Genomic DNA, 16489 nt, shown 5'->3' on the forward strand with positions numbered 1-16489 from the left:
TCTGTTAATGTCATTAAAGGGCTTGCATTTACCAGTACATACAAGAACCACAAATGGTACATTGGAACCAGAAGAGAACCACATAAGAATTTATAGGGGAAGGGGTGGCTTCACTGAGGTACTAACGGAAATGAGAAAACATTGGTTAAACATATTACAAATAATTAAAAGTTAATAAAAATAACAACTACACTACTCAATAACATGTCTTTATACTTTTCTCATGTGTCTTTTGTTACTGAGCTCCTCTTGTTTTGGTTATTGTTGACTTTTGGATATTATGTTGGCCAATTCACAGTCTGCTGATGATTATTCTCACGTATCCAATCAGTGCTCTACCACACTAAAGGATTCCCACTGGATCAATGCAGTGTGTCCTATTCGACATCCCGTTTGTGTAGAGAGCTTTAAATTCCCATGGATGTACTGGTCCACCTAATTTAATTAAGTCCACACCTGGGAATGGTGACCTACACTATAAGGGCATACAGTACTTGCCTGATCTTCCAGGTTTTCAAGGTGACTCACACATTTGAAGATGATCTTAAGACTCCCAAGAGAGTCAGTCAGATCACACCCACTTCCTCAGTGATGTGGTCAAGAACTTGATGGCGCAATACATGTCATCACAGCCCTCATCTGCACTATGCCGTCATCCACAGCACAAGCAAAATGAAGGGAAGGGTGAAGATTATGCAATTAACACTGCTACGGCCCTCAGTGGCAAACGCAGGATTTCTAGAGGGGGGTTTCCAAATACAGTCCACAATCTCCTACTCTGCAGGAGTCTGGGGGAGCGGTAAAAGAACCCAGTAATGACCCTGGATATTAATGTAAACATTCGTCTTTTTAAACACTGTATACTGAATGGAATACAGTATTAATATTTAACACTATAGATGGTCTATAGTATAAGCTGTATCAAACATATTTAAATAGTCTAAATAAGTGGTCAGGAAAATGTTAAACATACCATAATAAATAAATACACAGATATAATAGAACCAGTACTGCACTCTCTAAGCACACATTCTCCCACCTCATGGTATGGATCATGTCTCTTCTTCCTGCTAGCTACTCTCTGGTCCAGTGCACGGATTGAGCACTCAGATCCACACACAGTAAACTTGGCAGAAGAAGCAGCTACCACTGGGCATGTGCAGCAGCTCTGCTCTGTCACTTAAACTGCATGATGTGGCGGCAGCTCTATTAATTGTATTATATACCATTGCTATTGTTGTCATAATTTGAGCCACCTGCCAAGAGGAGGGGGGTTTCTGGGCAACCAGAGTCCCCCCCCCCCCCCCCCCCTGAGTTTGCCTATGGCCCTGTAGTTGCCCAAAAGTAGGCAAGTATGAATTAAAGGTTTGCAGACCATATACAGTAATTTCCCGAAACCATCACTACATGTACTTTACAGCCAGATTTGCAATGTGTGCCAGCCAATAAAAGACCAATAAATCCTGTATCAGATACTTAGGAGGAATTTAATTGCCAGCAAAGGGTGCGAATTGCTGTTGACGTGCCAATTAATGGCACTCCAGGCTGGCCAAATTTCTGACTCGCACAAAAGCGCTCGCAATTCTACAGGTGCCATGCAGATTCAGCCAGGCAAAGGATTCGCCCCCAATGGAATTCCCCCCTTAGGGTGAGTTAGTCCAATTGTATTTAATGTACACTACAATTCTACGCTAGCCGCAGCTGGCCTGACAATGCAGTGTGTATGGCCCAAAACGACCTTGATACCCGATAATGTCTGAAATCTGGCTGCCTGCCCTGTGTGTCAAAAGAACTAAAAAAAAAAAAAAAAAAACTGATCTGCACAGGCAGCCATTGTAGAAGTATTATATTACTTTGATTCAACACTTTATTTATACATTAATAAAGTTCCAGCACACTACGAAGTACTTTACAATAGGGAACAAACATGGTAATTAATCAAGACTATGGGGCATATTTATCGTGGGTGTGGTTCATCAAATCGACAGTTAATACTATGATGCAATATTTGTATATAAATCGCGCTTCAACACTGGATAAAGAGAAATAATGTAGTCCGGTTTTTTCAAATAGCTGAAAGTCTCTGATCGTAGTCTCCAGGAAATTATTCTTCAACCAGGTATTACATAGAGGAAGGAAGACAGAAAAAGATTTTTTCCAATGTGTAGTAATTTCTAGAAAGTCACAGAAATCATACAAGGAGGCTATGGGATGTAGGAATTCCCCTCCTTTGTGTCTTTGTGAGATATTCTGGGACCACCCGAAAGTGTGTTAGTCGTAAACACAGAATGCTCACTTTCTTGCTTACTTCGACAAATATACGAAAACTCCTATAAAGTGTCTAGGTCGACAATGTTTAGGTCGACCACTATAGGTCGACAGTCACTAGGTCGACATGAATGGAAGGTCGACAGGGTTTCTAGGTCGACATGTGCTAGGTCGACAGGTCTAAAGGTCGACCTAGACACTGTCGATCTTCAGACCGGATCCCATTTATCGTAGGGCCAAGTGCTCTAAGGCTGGCGAAAATGGGAGTTTCACTAGAGATAAGCTTATTTATTAAACATCAAGGCAGCACATGTACCGTCACAGTCTCGCAGCGGTGGTAATACAAGAAAATCATTAAAAAAAAAAAAAAAAATCCTGAAATTTTATTTATTCACAATATAATGCAAATTTTTCATTTGTATCTATTTTTATTTTTAATATTCTATTTTATTTTTTTTCTTAATGGAACTGGAAGCCCGGACTTTTAGGTCAACTGGGCATGTGTTACCTAGCTAGCCAGTTCTTCACACAAGCCCAGATCCCATGTTAGAAGCCAGGTCAATCAGTATGTTAACCCTTACCACTCCAGGCCAATATTACTGAAACCGTTAATTATCATATTGCATTGGCAAGATTTTATTAACAAATTGTCCCAATAACAGATTTATTATCACAGTGACAAGTGGACAAATAAATAATTGGCTTTGCACTTGTTATCATTAGGAGCTTACAATCTATAGGAAAACAGGAGTTGGGTACATGAGGTTAAGTACGACATACTGCGTATTAGTACAGTAATGGGCAAAAGGAAGATTCTTCAAGTATAGAAGAATAAATGTACGATGGAATGAACTTTGTAGAGGGGTGGTAATTGGGTAGTATAGAATACAGGGGTGGTTATCCGGTAGAAGAATTTAAGGAACATTGAAGGATGGCTCAGGTATTTGCTAAGCTTGCTGTAAAAGGGGAATTTTAAGGAAATGCTTGAAGGTTTGAATCCAAGGCTTGGTACACATTATGCTGGCAGATGCGGCGAAATAGTGGCCGATTTGGTAAGCATACAAACTTACGAATCGGGCGATCGATATGTCTGTGCAGACATCACAACTGGGCGAGCATTTGAATTTGCCCGCCCCTCTGTAAAGTTAATCAAAGCAGCTGGTGCAAGATATATTGCATCAGTTCTTCTGCATTATTTCTGTGAGCGACGTCCAGTACACACCCACTGTCCCGCTACCAATATATCATTCTAGTGTGTACCCAGCCTAATTTAAAGTCTTGATTCGTTAGGGAGGAAATTCCACTGGGTGGATACCCTGAAAAAAGTCCTATAAATAGGAAATGGGAGCAGTAATGAGTGTGGATGAGAGGCACCGATCTTGAAACGAGGGAAGAGAGTTTCTATACTTGTTTATTAGAACTTTTTTATACTGGATCCTGCAGACTACAGGCAACCAGTGTAGGAAAATGATGTAGTGGGGCAGCTGTAAAAAAATTTTTACAATGTCAATTGTTTTATCCACTGCATTCAAATGAGATTGTAATAAGTGTGAAAGTCTGAATAGGGGATGACCGGTAAGAAGAGAATTGTATTGAGTCAATGGCTACTGATCACAAACTGTCCCAATGTCACTGTGGGCGGGATGTACTAAAGCAAAAATGCGGTAAAACCCCCGAAAACGGGGGTTTTACCGCATTTTCATATTTACTAAGACCCTACCGCAGCGTTTTCGGCGTCCAGGGTTTCGCCATCTCTGGATGGCGAAACCCTATAGAAGCCTATAGGCTTCTTTTCGCCGACCGCCGCAACCCGCCGACACCGTCGACCCCCGCCGCAGACGCCGACCCCCCTTCCCCCTGGCTTACCTTCCTCCAGGCTGCCCTGGACCCGGAAGGTAGTGTCCTCCTCCCCCTAGCAACGCAGCCGGACGTCCTTCCGGCTGCAGGGGGGAGGAGGAGGTGCCGGGGGCAGCCTGCTGCTGCTTCCCGGCATCTAGCCAGTGTGGGGACCCCGGGGAGGTGACGGAGACCCCCCGCAGACCACCTAACAGGTATCGCGGGGGGCCTCCGTCACCGCATCGCGATGTTGATCGCATATGTTAGTACATATGCGATCAACATCGCTGCGGTAACCGGCGAGGGGCGGCGATGTATGTTATTTGGGGCTGGAAAATGTGTTCACTGTTGGACTGAAATCGATTATGAGACACGTTGATGAATGCAGTGGTTAAAACGGTATGTAGTTATGTAAGAGACTGCCGGTCACAGTACAGGTGGCTACCTCCCACCCCTTTAAACCCAGACAGACGGCATGCCGACTAACAGGGACTATTTCCACTCGTGGGTGTCCACGACACCCATAGAGTGGGAATAGACCCTTTGGCGAGTGCAGCTCGCCCCCGTGCCCGCAGCGTTGCAAGTACAGTGAGCCCGCAAGGATTCTACTCCATGGGATCCCCGCGTCGGTATGGTGACCGGCGTGACACCAAGCGCCGGTCACCCATACCCAACCCATGGGGACTTATCTGTATCTGGCGCTGTGGGGGCATGTGTGTATGTAGGCACTGTGGGGGCATGTGTGTACCTGGCACTGTGAGGGCATGTGTGTAACTGGCACTGTAGGGGCATGTGTGTATCACCGCCCATTTTAATTGGCCACACCCATTTTTTGGCAAACAGTACCACTACAAAAAAATTTTTACTTGCACCATTGCCTAAAATAATATTGTCTTGGGCACAGATGCAAATTTAGCTAAAGCAGTTACCAAGAGCCTGTGTTCCCTCTCTACTGAACACTTCTCGACGTACTTAAAACTCCTGAGAAACATTTTAAATGTACTGCAGTTAAGTGTCAAATTTTGTCCCACTGGAAACTGATGAAATCCCTTACTGTGTGTGCGCTTTAAGATATAAAATGTAGCTAACGGAACACAGAACATATCACTGCTACTTCCAAGAATTTTGTAGCCATCTGGGCAGAGCCGCCCCTAACCAATATGATGCCCTAGGCAAGATTTTGGCTGGTGCCCCCTAGCACCACCGCTAGTTCTGCAGGAGATGCCTGGCATGAGTCAGCTGGCAGCTCTGCTAACGTCGGTCGCCTTTTGTTTATGAAAATGCTTCATAATATTTGCATTACTATGTGGCTAGGATGCACAAGCAGCTTCTGCTGATTAAAATGATATGCAGCATGCCTATATTCTGTGTGCGGCTGTGTCTGTATCTGCATATGAAATGCTACATTACAGTGATTTACAGGAATACACTGCAACGTAGCATTTCGTATCCAGATACAGCCGCAGTCACACACAGAATATAGGCATGTCGCATATCATTTTAATCAGCAGAAGCTGCTGGTGCCCCTAAGCATACCAAATGCCCTAGGCATTTGCCTAGTTTGCCTATGCCTAAGGCCGGCTCTGCATCTGGGGCCGGATGTACTGAAGTCTGAGTTGGCTGGAGGTGCGGGTTCCCAGCTGAACTTAAACATTTTTTTAAAAGCGGCAAATTTTGTACAAGGCAAAACCATGCCATGTAAATGAACGTCGCGTTAAAAAAAAAGTCTGAACCCAAAACCCTGTCCAACTCAGACTTCATTACCACCGGCCCTTGGTCTACATGAACTGATCATTATGAGTTCCAACTTCTGTTATCTACTATTTAACTCGCATTGCCTTCTTTTGCATGCTCAATTTAGGTGACCATAACCCCATCCATTCTATCTTACTGCCTTATAAGGAGTGTCCCTGTTGTCGACTCCTCTCAAGGTGCTCTTAGGAAAATTCTTAAATAGATATCTGAGTAATGTTTATATCTCTACTTGTTTAGAGCCTGCAAAATTGTTATATTTCCCTCCCGGGTTCCTGTTTATAGACAGACAGTTAAAAGATAGACAGTCATTAGTTAGACACTATATGGACAGTCAAATGTCAGACAGGGTCAAAAGTCAGACAGTCAAAAGTCAGACATGGTCAAAAGTCAGAAAGTCAAAAGTCAGACAGGGACAAAAGTCAGAAAGGGTCAAAAGTCAGACACAAAACAAAAAATGTTTTTCTGTGTCTTTTACAACTTTTGCATCACTTACCTTTTACTATCCAAGCCACAAACTATTACCTTTTAGTAAAGTTGTGGCGAGCAAAGCAAGACACCGAGCCCGAAGCGTGGCGAGCCCGCGAGGGGACGAATTTCACCAAATTTGGGTTAAACATATTTAAAAACACAAAAAAATTAGTAATTTTTGTGTCTGACTTATGACCCTGTCTGACTTATGACCCTGTCTGACTTTTGACTGTCGACCATATAGTGTCTAACTAATGACTGTCTATCTTTTAACTGTCTATGAGCTATACCACACCCTTCCTCCTTCCCATCACTCTTCCCTATTTTCATCCTCTGGTTCTCCCGATTTATTTTGTCTCCCCATTTATCATTATTGTACTACATTGTTGTTTCAAAAAGTAGCAGCTGTTTGTCATGTTTTTATAAGCCACAAGAATGGACAGAAGGGGAGTTATCCATTTCTGATTTCGCACAATAATTACTATATTTTCTATGCAAAGGTCTATTTAATCTAATCATTGGTAGGGTCATAAATGGGGTGGGCAATCTAATATATAAAAATGAAAATGTGTCCTTCTGTCTTTCTATACAAATCCACAGTTTACAAGCGAAGATCGTGAAATTTTACATACGAGCGTATTAAAACACGGCGGAGGGAACTAAAAAATGTTTGAAATCCCTTGCATCCCAAGGGGGGCAGACAGCAGCACAAAGTATATCAGGAGACAGCATAACTCCGGAATTGCTGGAGCAATGTACTAAAAAATTGGTACACATATGCCTTACAATCTGGCAACAAACACTGTAGTAGCACTGAGTATTTCAGCAGACAGCATAACTCTGGATTGCCTGCAGCAATTTACAACAAACTTTGTACACATATGACTTTCACTCTGGAAACAAACACTGTGGGGGTCAGACACCCCTAGCACCCTTAGGGGTGGGACAGCAGCACAGAGTATTTTAGTTGACAGCATAACTCCCGGATGCCTTGACCAATTTACAACAAACTTGGTACACATATGACTTACAAGCTGGGAACAAACACTGTGGGGGTAACACACCCAGAGGCGTAGCTAGGGTTTTTGGAGCCCAGGGCAAGATGGAAAATGGCGCCCCCCACAAAAAAAAAAACACACACCAAAAGAAGCGTGCCGAAAAAATGGGCGTGACCACACACCAGAAGGTGTGTGGCCACTGAAAATGGCCCACAGTGCCAGTTACATTGCCCCACAGTGCCAGATACAATGCCCCACAGTGCCGGATACATGCCCCACAGTGCCGGATACATGCCCCACAGTGCCAGATACATGCCCCACAGTGCCAGATACATGCCCCACTGTGCCAGATACATTGCCCCACAGTGCCAGTTACATTGCCAGATACATTGCCCCACAGTGCCAGTTACATTGCCCCACAGTGCCAGTTACATTGCCCCACAGTGCCAGATACATTGCCCCACTGTGCCAGATACATGCCCCACAGTGCCAGTTACATTGCCAGATACATTGCCCCACAGTGCCAGTTACATTGCCTCACAGTGCCAGTTACATTGCCCCACAGTGCCAGATACATTGCCCCACTGTGCCAGATACATTGCCCCACTGTGCCAGATACATGCCCCACAGTGCCAGTTACATTGCCAGATACATTGCCCCACAGTGCCAGATACATGCCTCACAGTGCCAGTTACATTGCCCCACAGTGCCAGATACATTGCCCCACTGTGCCAGATACATTGCCCCACTGTGCCAGATACATTGCCCCACTGTGCCAGATACATTGCCCCACTGTGCCAGATACATTGCCCCACTGTGCCAGATACATGCCCCACTGTGACAGATACATTGCCCCACAGTGCCAGTTACATTGCCCCACAGTGCCAGTTACATTGCCCCACAGTGCCAGTTACATTGCCCCACTGTGCCAGATACATGCCCCACTGTGCCAGATACATGCCCCACTGTGCCAGATACATGCCCCACTGTGCCAGATACATTGCCCCACTGTGCCAGATACATGCCCCACTGTGCCAGATACATGCCCCACTGTGCCAGTTACATGCCCCACTGTGCCAGATACATGCCCCACTGTGCTCCCCCGAGTCCCCCCCCTACCGGTCACTTACCGCCTGTTGTGTCTATGTGAGGGGAGGAGAGCGCAGCGCAGCGCCTCTCCTTCCCCTCACCGCTCCAGGTCTCCGGCGGCTGTGTGGCGCCGGTTCGCCAGCCAATCAGAGCTCGCGGACCGGCAGCCAATCAGGAGCTGGTCCGCAAGCTCTGATTGGCTAACGCCGGAGACCGGACACACGCAGCGCTGCTAGTGCTGGCAGCTGCGGTGAGGGGAGGGAGAGACGCTGCGCTACCCTCCCCTCACATTTTGGCGTGACGGGGGCGAGTGGGGCATGACGCCCTGGCCGCCGGCGGTGCCCCCCTCTCCTGGGCCTGCCAAGGCGCCCAGGGCACGTGCCCCACTCGCCCTACCCTAGTTACGCCTCTGAACACACCGCTAGTATCCCTAGGGGTGGGCCAGCAGCACACACTATATCAGGACATGCATGATACCATACCTCCCAACTGTCCCGATTTTCGCGGGACAGTCCCGTTTTTTGGGGACTGTCCCGCTGTCCCTCCCGCGGGCCGCAGTGTCCCGCGGTGGGTGGCGGGGGCAGTTGGTAGGCTCTGTCTCTCGCTGCCCTGCTTAGCAGAGCAGCGGTGAATAGACGCTGTGCGCATGTGCACAGCGTCTATTCACTGGAGTCAGAGGGAGAGGGGGCATGCCAGCGGCTCACAGAGCGCTGGGCATGCCCCCTCAGTGATGAAAATGGGGGCGTGGCTCGCGGCCGCGGGTCCTCCGCGAAGCCACGCCCCCTTTCTTAGACTACGCCTCTTTTCTGGGAGCGCACGCGGCAAAGCCGCGCGTGTGTCCCTCTTTGGAGAGACGAAAAGTTGGGAGGTATGTGATACGTCAGTGATGACAGGGCCAGTGACATTATGTGAGGAGGGGAATGCAGGTAGCACAAACCCACACACAGTTATACAGTGGAAGTAGCACGGTTGCCCAGCAGCACAGAGTATATCAGGAGATACATAATGTGCTGCGCTATACAACAAACTGTAAAAAAAATCGATAATTTCACAGGGGCACTGACATGATGTGAGGAGGGGAATGGAGGCAGCAGGAAGCCACAGAGTTGTATAGTGGAAAGAGCAGGGTCCCTTGAGGGACCAAAAAGGGGTCCGCCCACTACACAAAGTGCGTCAGGGAAGCAAGATATGCCTATATACTAGATCTCCAACCAATGTAAATTAACAAACAACTATCATTCTAATTTACCATCCTCATCCCATAGCGACACATGGGTATTCAGCTATCTACAATGTTATTGATACTGTGTGTTTAATATTTACATTTATTTTTGTAAACAGACATTCTTAAAATCCCGGGCAACGTCGGATACTCCAGCTAGTTATTAATATAATAATCTATGTTCAAACCACAATTTCCCACCATAAAAACTGCTGATAATCTGATCTAACAAGTCACATAAGTAAATGAACACAACTTTTTGTTATTATTACGCAGTTTTGTTGTATCATTGTGTCCAATTGTAAAGCGTAACAGACTTTGCTGCGCTATATAAGAAACTATTATTAAATAAAAATAAATGTATACTGAAATATTACAGCTGCAATGCAGAGAGCAGTCCATCCCCCTGGTATGTCTCTAGTTAGATACACTGTATTAATACACTGCATAACAATGGCTCCTCTCTCTAAAAATAAAAATATTCCCCCACCCCGATAAACATAACTTCACTACGATATATATATATATATATATATATATATATATATATATATAGCTTCCAACAATCCGGCACTCCTCGGGTTCACATATAATAAGAGTATATTACCAGCTGCCCTCCATGACGGATATCCTGCACGGACCAGTCCCAATGTAACTCACAAAACGGCGGCACTCCGGTCAAAGATAACTCAATACAACAGACTTGTTTGCAACGTTTCAGCGTCGTTTATGGACGATTGCATTGATGTATACTGCTTGAAAAAAGTGTCAATAAACGCTGAAACGTTGCAAACAAGCCTGTTGTATTGAGTGATCTTTGACCGGAGTGCCGATATATATATATATATATATATATATATATAAATCATGAGTGGTCTGCACTCAAGCCATGTATATATACCTTCCTGGGGTAGCAACCCATACAGGATTATGCTCTGTATAGTGCTCCAATACTTAAGTAGTAGAAGGAGGGTGCACACAGAAGCAAAGTTGTGTATTGTATCACATCAATATATTGTATACACTGATTTTCACAAGGAACCTCTGAAGAATACAAATAATACTTTATACAATGCAAATAAACATAGAAATTGACGGCAGATAAGTGTCTGCCGCACAAACTTAACACACTAGACATATACATATATATATATATATGTGTTTTTTTTTGTCTTAAACCAATTAACCTACCAGTGTGGGGAAACTGGAGCACCTGGAGGAAACCCACACAAGCCCAGGGAGAATATACAAGCTCCACACAGTTAGGGCCGTGGTGGGAATCGAACCCATGACCTCAGTGCTGGGAGGCAGTAATGCTAACCATTACTCCAGACGTCCTGCCCAATATCACAGCCAATTCTGGGTGACTGGTCTGATATTTCAGCACGTGTTACAATAACCTGACCACAATGGCTGTAAGTAAACAGAAAGGAATTACCCAAATCGTTGTCAGTGACATGTTGGTAAATGTGGCGGGTCCTCTTCTAACCACATTACCAGACACCAATGAGACTAAGTTTCACCTGCTGAATGGCCACTTAAAATATGCAAGTTGAAATAACAGTGAAACATGTTTGCAATGCAGTTGATACAAGCATTGTTACTTAAGGCCCGTACACACTGGCCGATATATCGGCCGTTCTCTTGAACGGCCGATATATCGCGGGTCCGTCGGCCAGTGTGTACGGCCGATACGTCTGTGAACTCCGTTCACAGACGTATCGCGTCAGCCCCGCAGCACAGCCGACGGCCAATATATCTACCGATATATTGGCGCGTCGCTGTGTGTGTACGGCGGTCGGCCGACCGCCCGTACACATGCTGCGGCGGCCGGCGGTGATTAACAGCTGATCTGGGCGGGCGGGTGTACACGCCCGCCCAGTTCATGACGTCAGTCCCCGATGGATCGGGCAGCACACTGCCCGATATGTCCATAGATATATCTGCAGATCAATTGATCTGCAGATATATCTTTCCAGTGTGTACCCACCTTTTGGCTCAGCGGGTCACTGGATGGAAACTTCCAGATGCATTCTCTTTATGTTAAATGCACAATATGGACTCCAGTGGGTGTCAGGCCCGTGTGTAACCAACTGAGTTCACATACAGGTGTGGCCCATTATATGTGGCCCGAGACAGCAAGCAGTATGCCTAACATTACTATCTATCGTTTCCATAGTGCATTAGTGTAAACTCTATTAGTATAAAATTGGATGCTTACCCTGATTCACAACATAAGTGTAGCATTTACCGTAACTACTGGATGAGCCATTCCTGACTGTAATAATTCTTATGAGAATCATCAGACTCAGCCAGGACCAGACAGTGATGGGTGTTTCATCGTCATCTTGCTTTTCATTCTTATAAATCAAAAAAGGATCTTCCAGTCAACTTGGGTTTCCCCATTTCTACACTGAGGAACTTAAAAAAAACACCGCTGTTACATAGAAAAAGTAATTCACCTGAAAGAGTTAAATCCGTTTTACATCTGTGTGAAAATATACATATATATATATATATATATATATATATACACAGCGCAGTAATAACTAGTTTGCAGATGGGTGGGAGTGAAAGAGGGGCGCCAGATGTAGCTCCAGCAGCCTGGGACAGTGTGGGGTCAGACAGAGGTTACTCCAGTATTCTGACGGATTCACTTCCCCAATTGATTGCTCGTTGTCCTATGGTGGAACTTTGATATGCAAAACACCCCTTACATATGAATATGGAGAGGGGGGGTACTGAGTTTCTGGAATATATGTAAATATATATATACACACACATGCATTCTTAAAGTCGCTATCAAGGTAAATTCATCAGTATTCAAGGAATGATTAAAGCACTTCAACAATTTATTTCAATAAAAGAAGACTTAGCTGAAAGGAGTATAAATGATGAAAACTTGCTTTAAACTGATTTATTTCCCGCAGCAATAAAAGGAATGTTTCTTCACTCAGCTGTTTAATATGCAAATATGCAGAGCATCCAGAGTCTGACAGCACATCATTAATAAAACCTCGCACTAAGCGTGGCTCCCGATATTTCATCCTGATGGAAATACATGATGATGATTTTGGACTGTATAATTTCTGAGTTGGAACAATGTGTTTCGCGATGATGAAATTCTGCAATCCGCACCTCTGGCTGCGGCTTCCTAACAAGGTAACCTAGTGCTCCTGCAGCTGAGAAGGGGCCTGACTGCCACAAGGTCATGAGATGCAACATGGTAAACAGGTGATGGATGAGCAGAAAGCGGAATTATTGTGGAACTACAAATGCCAGCATGAACTTTGAGGATAAAGAGCAGGGGCGTATTAAGGGGCCTAATTTCACCATCCGCATCTGAGGATGCGGATGTAAGGTGATAACATTGGCCCAATCCGCAATGCGATAATTGTTTACATACCATGGATATAACAATTATCGTATGCAGGGACAGAGCTTGCGAGAAAGCTCTGTCCCTGCGAAACTGCTGCAAAAAATACCCCAAACAATTGCTGCGGATGCACAACCGACAGCACCGCTACTGCCGCTGGGCGCCCACCCCCGTCGCTACCCGGTAATCGGTGCACTCCTCCGACTCCGGACATGTGATCGCTGGCTTACTGCACTGTGACCCAGTCAGCTAATGCTGTAAACGGGTGGAAATGCCGGTTTACAACAGATGACCGGGGTCAGAGTGCAGAAGCTGGAGATAACATGACCGGGGAGCCAGAGGAGAGCACCGATCACCAGGGTAAGTACCGTATTTGCTGGCGTATAAGACGACTTTTTACCCCTGAAAAACATGCCTCCAAACGGGGGGTCGTCTTATACGCCGGGGGTCGTCTTATACGCCGGGCGGGAAGTCGCGCTGTGGGAAGTCGCGAAACGGGGGCGTGGCCTAGCATAAGGGGGCGTGGCCTCGAGGTCGGACCGCCGTTTTCAGCAATCCAGGGGGTTAAGAAGGTGATGTTGGCTGCCCACCCCACTTCCCCCGTGAAGTGCCTCTATCTGTACGGTGAGTGTACGGCTGCCGGCGGGTGAAGCTGTGTGAAGTCCGGCTCCTACACAGGGACAGGAGCCAGGTGCTGCACGTATTGTTACAGTGCAGCACCCGGCTCATGTCACTGAGCAGGAGCCGACATTCAGCAGTGACAGGCGGTGCATAAGAAGGGGGGGGGGGGGGGGGGACAGCGGCTTAGGCAGGGGGGACAGCGGCAGCACTGCAGGGAAGCTTTATGTGGTGGGTTAATACTGGTACTAATACTGGTACTACAGGTACCTTGGATTCATGGGCGGACTAGACAGCTGCTAGTGACAGGGAGACGGCAGGGACCAATCCAATCAGGCTTTGTATACAGCCAACAGCCAACCACAGTACTGCACCATTGTACAGTACAGTATAGCATAGCAAAATACAGTGTGTTGCCAGAGTTCCTCTGGGTTGTGGGCTGCCTGCCTGTGTTCCTGAGAAATCAAATCAAATCTGATGTTCTTTTACGTTTTATTTGGTGTGTGGAAGGTGTGCGGAAGAGGGGGTAGTCTTATATGGCGAGTACATAACAAACTCTATATTTTGAGTGGAAATGTTGGGGGGTCGTCTTATACGCCCAGTCGTCTTATACGCCGGCAAATACGGTATATATATATAAAAAAAAAAAAAATTAATAATTTTTTTGTTTACACAGTGATGAGCTTGTCTGTCCATCGGACAAACATAGCTGATCACACTGGCCGGGCCCCTGCACAGTTTTCTCTGAAGCTGGCATAATAATCACAGGGCTCAATTTTTGTAAAAAAAAAATTTCTCTTTTTATTAGTAAATTTGGTCAGATCACATTTTCCATTATAAGCACGGGAAATGCGATCTGGGTTACAAAAAAAAAGTGAATTAAATGGTTTGAAGCGGTTTTTCACGGCAACTGCTCCAAAAGCCCTTTAATACATTCAGGTGATACTAAAATAATGTGAAAAGGGTGTAAAAACACCTTTTTTCACATTATTTTAGTAAAAAACATTTTTTATAAATACACCCCTAAGAGAGGAGAGGGTCCATGTTCAGGCTCCATGTGGGTTCCCTCCTCTCTGACAGTAGCTACAGATCTGTAGACGCTGGTACTGTGTCTTCTGCTCATGCACAGGTCTCCGGAAACATGGCTTCTGCACCTTATTGGACCCAGGAGTACCACACACTCTGCACCCATTATATATATGTCACATATAACTATCTATATATCATCTGTGGCAGTAACTGTCACTATGGGATATATTTATTAAAGTGTGGGTTTTTTTTTAGAACTGGAGATGTTGCCCATAGCAACCAGATTCTAGCTATTGTCTTCTAGAAGGTGCTAGATAAATGATAAGTAGAACCTGATTGGTTGCTATGGCAACATCTCCACTTCTAAAAACCCACACTTTAGTACATATACCCCTGTGTGTCTCTGCATATTGCAAAGATACATAATGAAGTACAGACGCAATCTACTACAGTATGTCTGGACTGCTCTGGGTGCCGGCACTCCTTGGCGATTAGTATTTCTCTTTCACCTGCTGCCTAAAGCAGGGAAGGAGGAAGTGCTGTATACATGTGTGGATAACGCCGGTACATACGCATTGTATTGTGACCCAGCAGGGATCTAGTGAAGTTTTGGGGTGTCATAAGCAAGTGACATCATACTGAGATGGCATTGTTTTGTGCTGCTTGATAAATCACTTAAATCCACTGACCCCATGGAGGAGTAAGTAGGCTAAGGCTGGAGAAATGTGATATTTTTGACGTTACCCCCTCAATAAACTGCATGAAGTCTTCAGCCAAGCTATCTCTGGAAGAAAATTGCCATATTTTCATTAGTTTTAGCTGATCACAGGATAAGAAATAGACCACTTAATATCTATGTTTAATGATATTCTCTTACACATATATTATTTATTTATTTATTACCAGTTACTTATATAGCACACACATATTCCGCAGCGCTTTACAGAGAATATTTGCCCATTCACATCAGTCCCTGCCCCAGTGGAGCTTACAATCTATATTCCCTACCACATGTACACGAGCATACATTCACACTAGGGTTAATTTTGTTCACAGCCAACTAACCTACCAGTATATTTTTGGATTGTAGGAGGAAACCGGAGTACCCGGAGGAAACCGGGGAGAATATACAAACTCCACTCAGTTAGAGCCATGGTGGGAATCGTACCCATGACCTCAGTGCTGTGAGGCAGTAATGCTAACCATTACACCATCCGTACTGCACCCTGCTTTTATATGTAAGCTTTCCTGTATTTAATTTTAACTGCACTTTTTTTTTAGCATAGAGAGAACCTCCATTCAGGACTATTAGAATGGAGTAGAGAGACGAGTAAAACCTCGGTTAACACCCATCAGAAAAATATCTATTACACCCCCCGGACCCACCTCCCCAGTGTTTGTACAGGGATTTGTATGTTAAAATACAGTGAATTATTACCTCCCAATTGCCCCGATTTTCATGAGCCAGTCCTGTTTGTTTTTCTAGGATTGTCCTGTGGTGTGGGGGTGGGGAACAGTTGGGAGGCCACCTGTCAGTACAGTAGCTGCTCTGTGGTGAACGGGAGATGAGAGGCTGGGGGCATGGCTAGCTGCTCACAGAGAGCTGGGCATGTCCCACAGTTATGAAAATGGGGGCGTGGCTAGCGATAGCAGCACTCCCGTGACACTACGCCTCTTTCCCTGAGGCCACGCCCCCATTTTGGGTGCAAGTTCCGTATTGGGACTTCTAAATGTTGCGAGGTATGCTTTAGCTATTATATGCAATAAAGGAATGCTGACGTAACAGAATAACAATTTTGTAATGAGATTTTGGCAACTTTGACTTACATG

At 45.3% G+C, this 16489-nt stretch overlaps 1 protein-coding gene across 6 annotated transcripts in view; it reads right to left on the bottom strand.

Moving 5' to 3' along the window:
• Positions 1–16489, bottom strand: part of WWOX (WW domain containing oxidoreductase) — a 1758901-nt gene that overhangs the window by 771738 nt on the left and 970674 nt on the right. Inside the window, exon 10 of one of the 6 annotated variants that reach the window (XM_063945380.1) lies at positions 1923–2109. The exons of the other annotated variants lie outside the window; for them this stretch is intronic. Coding sequence (XP_063801450.1) covers positions 1945–2109 — 165 coding nt within the window. The 3' untranslated portion in view covers positions 1923–1944. Of the gene's footprint in view, positions 1–1922; positions 2110–16489 lie in introns of those variants that run through there. 6 annotated transcript variants of the gene reach the window in all.

The sequence above is a fragment of the Pseudophryne corroboree genome, chromosome 11 (genome assembly GCF_028390025.1).
Source record: "Pseudophryne corroboree isolate aPseCor3 chromosome 11, aPseCor3.hap2, whole genome shotgun sequence".
Lineage (NCBI taxonomy): Eukaryota > Metazoa > Chordata > Amphibia > Anura > Myobatrachidae > Pseudophryne > Pseudophryne corroboree.